The sequence below is a fragment of the Grus americana genome, chromosome 3, assembly GCF_028858705.1.
Source record: "Grus americana isolate bGruAme1 chromosome 3, bGruAme1.mat, whole genome shotgun sequence".
NCBI lineage: Eukaryota > Metazoa > Chordata > Aves > Gruiformes > Gruidae > Grus > Grus americana.
The window spans coordinates 119938145-119952603 of record NC_072854.1 but is presented as its reverse complement, the minus strand read 5'-3'; the positions used below and the strand labels follow the sequence as shown (position 1 = coordinate 119952603).

The 14459-nt window shown below is 39.0% G+C and overlaps 1 protein-coding gene across 8 annotated transcripts in view; it reads left to right on the top strand.

Moving 5' to 3' along the window:
- The window catches only part of SLX4IP (SLX4 interacting protein), a 78582-nt gene extending 68226 nt beyond the window's left edge, over positions 1–10356 (top strand). For 6 of the 8 annotated variants that reach the window (XM_054819946.1, XM_054819945.1, XM_054819940.1 and 3 more), the window contains 2 exons: positions 6917–7029; positions 8530–10356. In XM_054819946.1, the coding sequence (XP_054675921.1) occupies positions 6917–7029; positions 8530–9346 (930 nt within the window). In that variant the 3' untranslated portion in view covers positions 9347–10356. The remainder of the gene's footprint in view (positions 1–6916; positions 7030–8529) is intronic. The other 2 variants (XM_054819943.1, XM_054819944.1) reach the window with 1 other exon arrangement.
- The last annotated feature ends 4103 nt before the right edge of the window (positions 10357–14459 follow it).

Here is a 14459-nt window from a genome sequence, read left to right as displayed (position 1 = left end):
AAAGAGCAATCTGTTCCTCAGCCTTTGGCAGAAATGTGTTACGACTAATAGGAATTTCATAACTTGACTGAACAGTAAGCTGAAATATGTGATGCTAAAGTTCACAGAAGGATTTTTGAACAATTTGTAATGATTTGAAATTATTTAGAGGGACAAATCCCTAGTGTGAGCTCAGAAATCGTGGGGGCTTTGGTGGTGGTGGTGGTATTTGTTTTGGAAACCAGGCTAAAATATTGACTAAATTGTTGAACAGTAATTATCTCCTGGGCTGTGCAGTTCTGCCTGTTTTACATATTTTGCTTCCGTATATCCAGCAAGATGAAGAGTATTAGTTATTCTTTCCAAGAGCTTTTACAGTTGTTAAACACTATTGTAATTGTATAAAGAGAACAGTTGGGTTTTAAAATTGATGTATTCTTTTCCAGATTTTTTTTCTGTAAGAATTGAAGTTTTAAAGTATATCATAGAATCACAGAATGGTTTGGGTTGGAAGGGACCTCAAAGATCATCTAGTTCCAACCCCCCTGCCATGGGCAGGGACACCCTCCACTAGACCACGTTGCCCAAAGCCCCATCCAGCCTGGTCTTAAACACTTCCAGGGATGGGGCATCCACAGCTTCTCTGGGCAATCTGTTCCAGTGCCTCACCACCCTCACAGTAAAGAATTTCTTTCTAACATCTAACCTAAATCGACCCTCCTTCAGCTTGAACCCATTACCCCTTGTCCTGTCACTACACTCCCTGATAAACAGCCCCTCACCATCTTTCCTGTAAGCCCCCTTCAGGTACTGGAAGGCCGCAATTAGATCTCCCTGGAGCCTTTTCTTCTCCAGGCTGAACAACCCCAACTCTCTCAGCCTGTCCTCATAGAAGAGGTGCTCCAGCCCTCTGATCAGCTTCATGACCCTCTTCTGGACTCGCTCCAACAGCTCTATGTCTCTCTTGTACTGGGGCCCCCAGAGCTGGACGCAGTACTCCAGGTACGGTCTCACAAGAGTGGAGTAGAGGGGCAGAATCACATGAATCATGTTGTAGACATCATGTATGCTAAGTAATATTCTGATAGTCGTTTAGATATCTGTACTGGTTGACTCTGATATACCGTTTAGATTTGGTAGGCAGATGGAGGATCCTCATGTCAGACTGTTAAAAGCTGTAGTAGAGGATTACAGGAATGCCTTGCTTTTCCAGGTACTCATGATGATTGAGTAGTTGATTCCTTCCCTCATGGTTTGTAGGCTGGAGAAAGGGGTCGAGCTCCACATAAAATTCTATCTTCTTATGCTTTAAAGACTTTTTTACAAAATAATACATGTCTATCTTGCATGCGTGTCCTTTTTCGTAACTACTGAAGGGACAACCCTTAAAATTCATGGGAAAGGCTAGCTCTGAGGATGCTAAGATGTTGGTTTTCTTAAAAAAACCAAAAAATCAGCATCAATATGCTTTACACTTTTCTTCAGTGTCATTGAGAGAAGTTACTTTGGTCGAAAAGCTATTGCCTTTTCCTCTGTTTCTTATCAGTGGACATTTTCTGTGAAGATAGAATCTGAGTCTTGTAGCATCAGTGTATAAAATCAGAATGATTAATAGCTCAATTACTTAACATTAATTTTAACGCTTTTGCCTTCAAGCAAATACATGCAGCATGTATCACGTGCTTCTCAGTATGTAAATAAATCGTTTGTTTCAGGAGCACCTTCTGTGGCTTTAAAAAGGGTTATGTATGTTCTTGCTAGCTGTGTTACAGATGTATATCAATTTTTAAAAAGGCCCCCCTGCAACTTTAGGGGTTTTATGAAGTATCACATTTTTATTAGTCTTATGCCATTTACAGCTTATTGGGATTCCTCTGTTTTCTGTTATCTAGCAAGTGTTCAAATGCAAATTTAGGGAACTCTGAATTTCCTGCATTCAGAATAGTCTGGGATTCCTGCTATATGTAAAATACTATTAAAATCCAGACAAAAGACTTCAAAAGCAAGAAGGCATTTTCCTCATAGAAGTCATATGCTTTGAGCTAATCTGATGATGCTCTGGGGACCTTTGGAGTGTTTGGAATTGCCAGGACTTACGTATTGAATGAGAAACCCGGGTTCACACCTTGTATTTTGAGAAAGTGGAATGTGTATCACAGGGGCTTGTAACAGGTTGGGCCAACTCTTGGACTAAATAGTACAGACCATAGGGACTCTTGAGAAGCAAAAACTGAATAGTTAAGAACCATGGTGTCAAATCAAAATTAATTTTGGTAGTAGTTAATGAAGACTGTTTTGATCCAGGAGTTAAATTTTGCTTTCTGTACTAAGCCGTGGGTAGTTCTGCTCCTCGCTGGAGAGACGCAGTTTTCTCTGGTTGTTTCTCCAATTTCAGTCTTGAAAAGAATGCATTTTTTAAAACCACCAGCATTCTTTAAAAAATACCTATTTCAAATGAAAAATCAGTACTCCCAAGTGTAACATGGAATGATCCTTAATGTTCTTTGCTGGAACTGACATATAGAGCAGTACAGTCCATTTTAAAATGTAGAGCAACATTCTGCAAGCCGAGTTGAGGAACTGCATTTCAGGTTGAGAATAATACCCATTTCTGTACTTGGAAAACTTCTGTGAATGTTTTATGATGTGGTTGGAGTTCATAAGTAGAATTGCTAGGACAGATGCATCACTACATTGGGAACGCTGAAGAATTTGCATCGTGAAATTGCGGGAAGCTCTTCCTTCATGTGGGATGGGAGAGGGCAGACTACTAGACCCAAAGTCCTGTGTCCCTCAGTTTTCTATCAGTTAGATTATAGTGTCTGATTCATCCTTCACTGACAAGCCTCCTCGCTTGCTTCAGGAGCCCTTTTCTGTTTTATCCTGACCGACCTCTCTGATCTGCCAGTCATCTATTAGAACAGTTCTGAAACCTGAAGCTTATCTTAAATGGTTGAGCTCATGATACTGCTTAGAGGAACGTTAAGAGAAATCATGCAATTGCAAGCTCACGTAAAGCTCCCCTAAATAACTGTTTCTGTCTGATTTGGTTTACTAATTTTAATTTTATTCACTTGTGTGTGCCTGGGATAATACTTTATTTCATTACTTTGTCTACATTATTATACTGACTCCCTTCTCGTATGCCACTCTGATACTAAATTTGATTTATTGGACCCACTGATGTTTTCTATTAAGTATTTCTGATGCGCAAGTTGAGCCACATTGATAAATGCAATTCAGAAACAATGTCTGGTTTTAATTATGGTTTTTTGTTAACCAGACACAAAGTTAATTATCCCTTAGTGTTACTTTATTGATACGTAAGCATGTGCAACTGTTATCTTGAGCATGGTAGGAGACAACTAGAAAGTATGAAACCAAGAGGTGGGAAAAGGGGGGCAGCATTGTTCACTTCAAGTATTTTTCTTTCAGCCAGCATCCCAAACCCTAGACTGAAAAGAAAAAAAAAAAAAAAAAAAATCAGTATTTGTATGAGTATTCTTAACAGGCTGAAAAGGCCAAACCTTTCACTCTTCTTTAGGATAATGAGTTGTAAAGATCCTTCACAAGTGCACATCGATGAGTAGTTCTTTTACAGGTATTTAATGCTGTACTGCTGAATTGGGCTGTCCTAGAGAGAGCTGCACATGGCAGGCACCAGATTTACATTTTGGAGGGTTTCTTTTTCATTTTGAGTGAGATAGTAAGTTGAGCAAGATAGTAAAAGAATGAATTTTCAATTTGATAAGCCTTAAAGTGAGTATATTGTGTGCCTAACAGGCATGTTTCTCTGTAGGTCTTAATAGAGGGGTTTTTTTCCCAGACATTTCTTTGGATAAGTATTAAAGATCTTAAAATCAGGTTTTGAGAGGCTAGTATTATGAGCAGGTAGGATGGTAAGATTTTGTAAGCTTCATTTCTACAGGCCCTTCTTTTCTGAGTTTTAGTGACAAAAAGGAGCAGGCTTACCCTAGGATTTTAAGAGCACATATTTCTAATAGAACTTGGCAGTTCAAGGGCTAAAGAAGTATTTTAATCTTTTGTGCCCACCCAGTCTCTATACAAATGTAAATATGTCTGTCTTTAACAATTTGCCAAGAAATGTGGTTTTAATTTGTTAGCAGCAATCCCACTCCCTGCAGCTCTTTCAAAGTCAAGTCACAAGTCTGGCGGTGCTTTGACGTTTTTCTCTGTCATGGTGTCATTGTTTATATGATGTCTGCTTCTGCTGTCCTCCTTTTTATGCCTGGAATATTTTTCTTTAATTATTTCACTGCCTAAAAGGAATTTGGGATTACTAGACAGGATGAGAGCAGATTAGCTTTTTTTCTTTCTTTAACAAGTCCTGAAGTTCCCATAGGAAATAAATAGTATTCTCAAAACAGACAGTGGTTTTTATTTTTTTTAATTAACTAAAATTATTAAGTCTAATAAAGAAAATAAAGGAAGTATCACCAATAATGGCTGAGTGTCTTAGTAGTATATGGAGTGCCCATTGTTGTTATTTATGACTCTCTCTGACTTCTATTGTGGACTTATTCCAGCCTTAGGGAGTTTACATCACTCCTAATAGCAAAAGGCTCTCTGGTTCCCACAGAGTCTTTCAAAGACTGACTCATATGCCTTATGTTAATTGTTCAGCTCTCAAAATACAGCACTTACAGGGTGTGGTTCCAAGGGGAAAATCTACTGTACTTAGAGGGCATGTTCAGAAGTGTTTCACATATAAATCATTTTGATTTTTAATTTTTTTAATGCCTTAACCCTTTTCTGTCACTGCTTTATGTGATAAGTTATTAGAAAACAAAATAAAAGGTTGACGACAGCACAGTGAGGGAATCTGTTAGCCCTTCAACTCTGGACCATTAACTCCAGGCTGACTCAACTCACGAGCGACGTGGCTTCGTCATCTCTGCCTCTCTCCAGGGTCTGCTCTTCACACCCTGGCGTGATGGTACGCTCCAGGCAATGATCGTGCACTGTTCACAATCACATGCAAGTTAGAACTGAGGTTTATTGCTTATCTGCAGTAGTGAGTACGTGTGGATGGGAACTGTCCCCAGCCCTCCTCTGGATTTTATCCACAGTGCTCCTTTCCACCCATTGTTTACCACGTCTACAAGAACTACCTTAGCAGACTGGCGATCCTCACCCAGTGTGCTGTGTTGATGTCCTCAGCTGAGGACTGAAGAAGATTTAATAGAATTAGCCTTAACCATAAAGCAGAATAAGGAAAGTTCAAATGCTGCTGCTTGTGCTTCTGCTGTCTGGCTAAGAAAGAGTGCTCTCCAGCTGCTTTGATGCAGAATGATTGTGCAAGATCCTTCAGTCAGAGTTGTGTGAATGTTACTGGAAGTCAGACTAATTTCTAAAGACTTTACAGTTAAGAGTATGCGTCTTCTCTTAAAATTAGCAAAGCTCTTGAGTATCTTAATAATATTCCCTTCTTTAATAGTTTACAAAATATGAAAATGTATTTAGTCAAATTAGGGGAGTCCATACCTCTAACAAGAATAGAAGCAGCAATTAATCCCTCAGATTAAACTAGTTAAGCTTGATTTCTGAGGCTTAAATCACATTGCATGTATGTCCCATGTGTTTTCTGCCTGCTGTAAACACACATGTTGCAGCATTAGTGGACAGAACTTCATGCATCTATCAATACACACAAACATGTTTGCGTAATTTGCCTCTGAAAGGAAGGCTCAAAACAGCTGTAGTTTTTTAAATTGTGGAAATGGCTTTATTTCTTTGCCTGACTACCCATTTTTCTGCTTACAAAACAGGAAGTTGTTTTCACTGGCTTATTCTTCTGGAAAGAGCGGTGAGGTTTACCCCTTCTCCTTTCAAATTGAAATAAAAATGGGCAGGGCTTGGGCTTAATCCCCTGTAAGTGACAGGTTCCTGAGGGGTGTTCCAGGCAGTGGTCATGTACACGCTTTGGCCTTGTGCCTCCGCAGTCTTTCTCTACCTCCTTCAGTTCTTTTTTACTGCCTAGCTTTACTGTGTGGAGCAAGAAAATGGTCTAAATAAGCACTCCCTACGCTTGATGAGCCCCAGTCAGAAGTTGTATCATGCAGGCTGATGAACAACAGTGGTATGAAATAAAAGGAGATGCACAAAGCCTCTTCTTTTCTTGACTTTGCCACATTTTTTCCCCTCTCCTCCATAGCCTCAGAGATAAAACTTTTTTGAAGTATGTGGTAGTTAGTAGTGAAGTCAGCAAATGGCCCTACTCTCATTGAGATTGTTTCATTGTGAAAGGAAATGCTCACAGCTTGAAGAAAAAGAGCATTTTCCTTCCCTCCCTCTCGCCCCAATCTCATATTATATAAAACCATGGTGCTGCTGTTAGCTGAGACCAGAAAGAATTCCCCTGTTGTCCTGTAGTAGCCAACCACTACAAGCTGCGAGCGCTTGAATGTTAGTATTAAAAGTTTTAACCCTTACCTTCTTAAATGAGCAAATAACACTCTGTATATTTTTTTCAAAGTATGGAAAATTATGGGAATTCTTCTGAGAATAAGTGTATAGACCACTGCGCCAGTCAGTCTCTTCAGGAAAAAAAACTGACAAACATGCTCCTGTCTGCAAGAGACATTCCTGGCATTTGTCACAGTTTGAGCCACAAAGATGTCAAATATTTGCCAACAGTTTCCTCAGACGGTTTGGAAAGCTATGTCCTTTACATTGCAGTCTTGTTTGTTTGCGGTATATTTTAGCATAAAAAAAAAATGTTTGTTGGGAGTCTGAAAGGGGAGGGAACTGACTAGACTACCAAATATTAAAAGATTAAAAATAATTCTGTTTCTCTTAGACTGCTCAGATCAAAATAATGAAGAACATCTGTAAGTCTTAGTATTAGAAATGGAGTTTTATGTTGAATAATCATAGCTTGATGTGTCATGTTTTAAACCTGTATTTTCTTTTGGAGCAGAAAGAAGAACTTTCCAGTGGGACGTCTGAATATTTTACTGAGTCTGCTGAGAACAAGAAGCTTAAGATTAGTCTAGATGAGCAGATAAAGCAAGACATCTTGAAAGAAATGTATGTCACTATTCTTTCTAAGGTGTTAAATTTATAATTTGGTAAAATTTGGGTGTAAATAGAATCTAGCTGATGTAACGCAATTTCAAATAACACAAACTCCTTTACAAAATATTGTTTTAAATTACTAAGAGACTACTACTCTAGTGTGGATAAGCACATAAAATGATCGTTGTTGTTTTGTACAGCCTGAAAAAAGCTATTACAACCCACATAGATATCTCACATAGCACTAGGCAGAATCAAAACAGGGTGTTTTTTCCTTGAATGAAGCTCTGAGCCAAAATAAATATGTGATGTTTGAATCTGGTGAAAAACACTTTGCAAACATATTTTTTTTGTTCATTTTGAGAGTCTGCAGCGTACCGCGATATTAGTCTGGATCTTTGGTCACAGTTAAAGAGTGTCCCTGGTGTAGGGGATGGGGAGGGTTAGTTGGTCAGCTGCATGTTTTAGTGGTCCTCTGCTGTACCAGGATGCCATTCTTACTCGCACAAGCTGCCAGTAGCCCCAAATCAACTGTGGAATCGGGGATTTGCTGTGAACTCTTGCAACTTTTCTTTTTACCCATGTTGTCTCATCTGTGTTGTCTTTAGAAATGAGATTAGATTTGGAGGTATGCCAGCTCTGCCTATTTTGGAAGGGCCCTCTTGCTGAAGAGTTAGATATGCCGACCTGGGAACTGCTCGGCAGCAGCAGCAAAAAGCGGTTTCAGCATGGGACAATCCACAGTAATATCTTTAGGCTCAAAATCTTCCATACGCAGCTTCAGTATTTCTGCATAAAGTTCATCTTACAGCCTATGTGAAATTTAGATTTGTAGGTGAGGAGTGTTTATGTACTGACACTCCATCGTGTCCCTTGTGATCCATTTTCCTGTATAATTCCTTTTAGAATATCATCTACTTGCATTACCTAAGTCCTTCCCAGATGAACGGGCTTGATACTAGATGAGTAGTGGTTAACTTTAAAGTAATGCTTTGAAACGTCCTGGGAAAAATTCCAGAGGAACATTCTAAAACAGAGATTAGAAACTCTCACACAGAGATGTGCACACTGCCTCTCCCTGCCTGCCCCCCCTCTAGTCCTCAGATATACATTATGCATGTGAATATATGGGAATGGTTTGAAATCATTTAGGCACTTATGAAATAACTATTTTATCTAGCCAGTTTGGGAAGGAATTTAATATACTTATGCAGTGTTGACCCTTAACATCTGTAATGAATCCAGTTCTGCCTCTTGGAATAGAATGTGAACTCCTTCATGGCTTAGTCATTAATAAATAGGGTTCCCCTAGTGCAGTGGAAAATCAGATGGATAACACTTGATATTATCCACACCAGACAAACAGTACTGCTTGTCAAGATGATATACAGGGGTTTTTACCACATTCAAAAAGAGGGTTGCCCTAGTGGTGCTTCAGAGTTTGTAAGAAGGGCAGATTGAGGTGGTTAAGATTCTTTTTTAATTTAAAATCAAAATTTCTTCTTATTGCAGTGTGAAAAGGACAAAAACAAAGAAAAGTAGCACGAGCAAACCCCAGATCAGCAAGGGCTCCAAGAAAGTGTGTCTTGGCTCAGTGGACTCGCAGAGAGGGAACAGAAAGAACGACTGTCAAACTTCTCTCAGTCCTCAAGCTGAAGCAAAATGTAGGAGTACAGAACAGCTAAAGGATGGCATAAATACAGCTGAGAGCAGCTTGGAGCTTCCTGGTTTAGAGCTGGAAAATTATGTTAATCGGAGACAGCCAGATGATGTTAGCAGCCAGCAAAAATCTCACTCTGTGGAGCGGTTGAAGTCAAGTCTTCTAAGCGAGAACCTTCTTTGTAGCTCTGAGTCAGCACTGCGAGGTCCAAAACAAAGTCAAAAAGTGACCAAAACACAGGCTCAACAAAAGAGCTGTAGTTCAGAAGAAAAGCTGGAGGATTTCAAAAAAGTATCCTCTGAAGGGACTGCTCTAATTCCTGGCAGTTCAGAAATGAGTAAGTGTGATGATGATTATTTAGGTCCATTCCTGGAGGAGAAGACCCCACTGAATTCCAAGCTGTCTTCTAAACAAGACGCGACAAAGACTCTGTCTGATGAGGAGTCACTAACTTTGAGAAGAAACCTCTCCCGGCCTCTTTCTGTGAGGAACAATATAGTGCAGACAAGCCAAAATGAACCAAGCGCAGCCACTGAAGAATTGCCTGTAATGCCATCATCTTATTCAGAACTGCAGCCTGTGTCTTCGGAGAAGCTTATCCAAAAAAGAAAAAAAGAAGTTGAAAGTGGTCTCAGGAAGTTAAAACTGCGAAGGCTTAAGAAGTCGTAAAGTGTGAAATATGACGGTGATGGCATGGGTGGATGAATTTGTGTCTGGAAAGCATATGCAAAAAGTAGGAAGCAATTCAAAATAATAAGCAATGATAAAAATACAAAGTCAAAATTAGATAAAACCTTTTAAAGAAAATTTAGTTAACAAAGTATCTTAGTTATTTGGAACTGTAATTGAAGATAATTCTTTTAAATCTTTAGGAATTAAGCATAAATATTGTACAAACCAGTGTAGTATTTATAGAAAGAAAAATCTCTTATAATATTTACTAAGCAAAATTTTAGATCAACGTATGTTTTAGTACTATTAAAGTCGTATCAGCTGGTGACAGCAAAAGTTAAAACCACTTTTGTGATCTGTTAGCAGCTGCGGTTATTCAGTGTTTCGCTTGTTGCTGAATGCATAGTTTATTTTAGTAAAAATTAATCCTTTCTCTGTGTTAGGAAGTTTATGGTTTATTCACATGATCTTTATAACAGTAAGGCGAATTGAGGTTGTTTCAAATAAATCTTTAACCAGAATTGAATGTTGCTGATAATTTAAGGCTCACCTTTTCAGCGGGTGTTCAAAATAACTATAAATTGCACTTGTGCAAGTTTTGATATGAATGCATGTTTCTAACCCGAGTTGCAGATACAAGTGATCGCGCGTTCAGGCTTTGGAAAAATGAAGGTTGGTTTTATATGTGCAGTCACCTGGATGTGCAAACATTGCTGTTGGGAAAAGTTCATACGCACACATGCATATGCATCTTCATGCATTCCCATTTCAAAATCAGGCTTTGTTTGTCCTTGCAAGGACATCATGCTGGTTTTCAGGTGTTAGCGATACCAGAGTTATTTGTTATTTTACGATAGAGGTAATTATTAATTGTACAGTGCTTTTTAATACTGCTTTTGTAACTTGTATGCTAATGCGCTCAGGAAATGTAACTTTTTATTTTATGCTTATCTTTTTAAAATGTTTAAAATAAAATTATAAGCAATTTTCTTTCATCACTCTCAAAATCAGTGTGACCACAGACATTTTATGTGGAGCAATTTTGAAAAAATCTTACTGGCATATACTTACAACTGCAGATATCCTCATTTAGGTTAATAAGACGACTCACATCCATAAGCATTAGAGTTAGTAGCGTAATTCGAGTCCTTAGGAGAGTTACCAACTCAGCAGTTGACAGCAAGGCGCTGTCAATTGAACAGCATCTTTCTGCTATAAACAACTTCTGCTTTTGCGATAAATCAAAAAGATTCTGCATGCCTGCTAGAAGACGTTTCCCTTTTTTTCTTTCAGCCTGTTTGCGTGATGTTTCTCACAGTGCTTTGCAATAAGGTTGCTAATGCTTACCAATCTTCAGGCTCTGCAAAAAGGTCTTGCCTAGTAACGAGCAAAACCGAGGCTGCAAATGAACCTGGGTTTGGAGGAGGACTTAGCCTGAGGTATGTTTACTGTTGTCTTTTGTATGGGCTCCAGGTACTGGGCCAGGAAGGGAGTAAAAAGCACCTTTTTGATGAACTTACAAGAGGTATAAGGATGTTTAACTATTTCTCAGAAAAAGTAATTAAGATAGAATCGTTTAATAGTTTATATTAAAGTTTTAGCGTATATTTTCTAGACGGCTTTTTCAAGTGCTTACAGTGAACAAGCTAGTAAAAAGTGGTACAAGCCTATATTCTAGACTGCAGTTTTAACTTTCCATTATTTCTACTTCGCTTTTGCTCGGATCTTTGTGAATTTCCCATGATGTTCTTGGGTGTAAGAGATACCTACAGGAGAGGTTTAGAGGATTATGCAGTAACAGACACATGTTGAATTTACAAAATCACTTCAGTTCTTTCCGTTTCATTCTGGTTAGCAAAAAGACCTTATGCTTGCTTTTCCAAACTGGCAAACGCACTGATTGTGTCTGTGAAAATTGTGGATGGTCTTGAGCAAGTACACCCCAAACTACTGCTAAGAGGTTTGGATTCTGCAGCTTCCCTTCTTCTTGCCTTTCTCCTCTCCAAATCCATTTAACTCAAGTATTAGAAACCAGAGGGCAACCACGTACAGTTTTATCATCGCATGCTGTTATTATATATAATAGTTCAACCTTATAATTACAATTCAGTTTTAATCTTAACCGTGTAACATACCTGCATGCACCCTTACAAATGACTGTCACGCACTTATAGGGGGCTTGGGTAGATGAAGTCATTGTCTATGTAGCTAAAATGCTTGATTTTTTCCTTTAGGATATTTTGTTATGTTACAACGCTGTTTCCCATCACCTCACTGATACACGGGAACATCATCCCTTTAAAACAGAGATCTTGTAACAATAGGAAACGTAGGACTAGATGGATGAAAGGTGCTAGAGCCTGGAGATTCAGAACAGATGCGAGTGGACTTTCTCAAAAGTGCATAGTTGCATCATTCTTACTATAATTACTGACTCATTAGGTTCCTAGGCTTTTTGGAAAGACCCTCTGCTTTCTAGCTGCTTTTTTTAGAGCTTAATTACTTTGAAAAGTTGTCTCTTGGATCCTCTCAGAAATGCGGTTATTCCAGGGAAAAAGCTTAGAATTCATGGTCATTTCTGGATTTTAGATGGTGTTGCTGCTCAAAATTGGTCATTCTTTTGTCTTTGCAGCAGGACTATTATAAAAGTTTCCCTTCTGCAACCCTTATGGATGCTTTACGTGATGCTGTGACATCCAGGCTGTGTTGTTACTATATGCCTGTCTTATCTCTCTACTTGAAGCCCAAGATTGTCTTCTCAGCCTTTGCGTGTAGCTATGATCCACCTGCACACAGGTGACTGGCAGAGATGCGGGCTGACAGGCTCTTGAACCACAAACCTGATTTCCTAAATCGGGTTTAGGGGAAGAGAAATGAAACTGGAAACTGAGCTAGAGTAAAACTAGCAGTTTGCAAGTCTTGGCCTTGGCTTTCTATTACGCATTTGTTTCAGAGCAGCATTAGCATACCTTTCTGTTAAAAATAATAACTCCTTAAGGCTCTGTTCTGAAATTGCCATTGAAACACAGAAACTATTTATTTGGTTGGGTTTTTCCTCTTGTGTGTGTGTGTTTGTTCAGTTGTTTCCTTTTTTTTGTTGTTTTCAAAGCTTCTCTGAACTCCTCTGAAATATATGTGGATCTGAGACTGGCTAAAGCCCACAATGCAGAGCTCACACTGAAAATATACGTGATTATCTTAGAGAAATAACTCTCTATTCCAAACCAGCCAGCTGTGGGTTTTGTGTTGGGGTTTGGTTTTGGTTTTTTTTCTTCTGTGAATCATCTGGTTAATTTGGTCTGTGCTGTTTGCTGATAGTGAAACAGTCCTTTCCTAGCCAAACACTTTCTAATGTGTGCAGACTATCATTTCCATTATTCTTTACATCAAAGTAGTTAAAAATATTTGTTTAGTGAATTTTTGTGTGTAATCACACATCAAAAGCTAGACCAGCCTTTTGCATATTTATTTATAAAGAGGAAGCAGGTGGTGTAAAATCTCCCTTGCACAGTGTTGATTGGTAGGAAGGTTTTAACTATTGCAAGAGTTATTTTGAGTAATAAGCTTTGAGCTAGTTCTGATATCATCTGTCAGGTTGTAGTTCTGCATACCAGGGTCTACAGCGTACGTTAGCGTGTTATTAGTTGCATAGCTGCATTTCTGTGTTACGCTCGAATAATTTCAAGAGCACCAGTTTGTAACAAAAGAGGAAAACTTTAAGAGCGAAAACTTCCCTTGCCACAGAAAGTTTTGACCAAGTGAGGTGTTAAGTAGCCTTCCGAAGGCGTTTATTTTGTCAGTGTGAACTTCCTTCCCTGTTGCTGCTCTGCGTGTGAGTCACGTTGCCCGAGTTTTAGTTGACATTTTTATATCGTCACCTCCTTGGCTTTTGATGGGGAAATGGATCCTTTTTAAGGAAAAAGATGGAGGAAATATTTCTTTTGTTTGCAGTTGGAATAGGAAAGATGTAAAATATAGTTAGGCTATCCCAGATGGCATGTTATGGGTAGTTATCTGCCTGTATTGGTATCTAATAGAATGTTTCATATGGTATTAAAAGCCTCTAATGCAGGCTTGAGCAGAGTTAATAGTATCAGGAGTCTTTTAGCCAGCAGTGGGAAGTGTGGGTTGGCCTCAGAAATTAGCTTTCATAAAAGGCACACTCCTCACTTCTTTGCTTTCTGCTTTTTTCTTCTCTAATAAGCGTTAACTAGCATCCAAAAACTTATGTGAACGAGATGATGTGGGCTGGGGGAACAGCAGCACAGCGAGCCTTTCATCCAAGGGATATCAAAGCGTTCTGCAGCTGAACCTGGGAGGGATGACTATGCAGATTTTGAGAGCTGGGACAGCACTGAGGGTAAGCAGTTTCTTCAAGGGAAAGCAAGCTGCTTAAGGAACTCGTACTGCAAATTCTGTCATTGACTCGTTCAGGTATTTTTTAACACAGTTCTTCCATCGTGTTCATCTTCTCCCCACCCCCCCGATAATTAAAATGGAACCTGGTAGCACGTGACCGTGCCCTTTCCGCAGTGGCAATAAGGTGACATTTGTAGATGGAGACTTTTTGTTTGTTCGTTTGGTGTTGGCTATTGCTGAGAAATTATAAAAGACTTGTGAAAATTATGTAGTGTTATGGGGCATTTCAGCTGTAACCTGGAAATTGCCCAAGGAATTAACCTCCTCTGTCCTACCTCCTTTACTCTCCATCTCAAATATTCCAGAGGTAGGAATTGGTTCCTGTGAGAGCAGACAATGCACCTTTTTTGAATAAGAATTTCACTGATTTGCTCCCATTCTGTTAAAGTTAGATACTTCAGTGTAACTGAGACATAGTACCTTGGTAGTAGGAATCGGTAATCTAGCTTCATAACCATTCTACTTGCTGCCAGAACAATTGTCCTTTTGATTTATGCCTTGGATCTTTAAAGAAAAATGTCTTGAGCTATAGTTCTAGAGATGGGCATGCTCCTTTTTAATATTAATATGATCTCATAGCGCTCAAATGAAAAGAATAGAGATTTATTTCTCCACCCTGTAGAGAAACTGATTGAAACAATTTGCACATCACAGAGAAGGTGCTCACTGGAAGATCGGGGCTGGAGCCCCG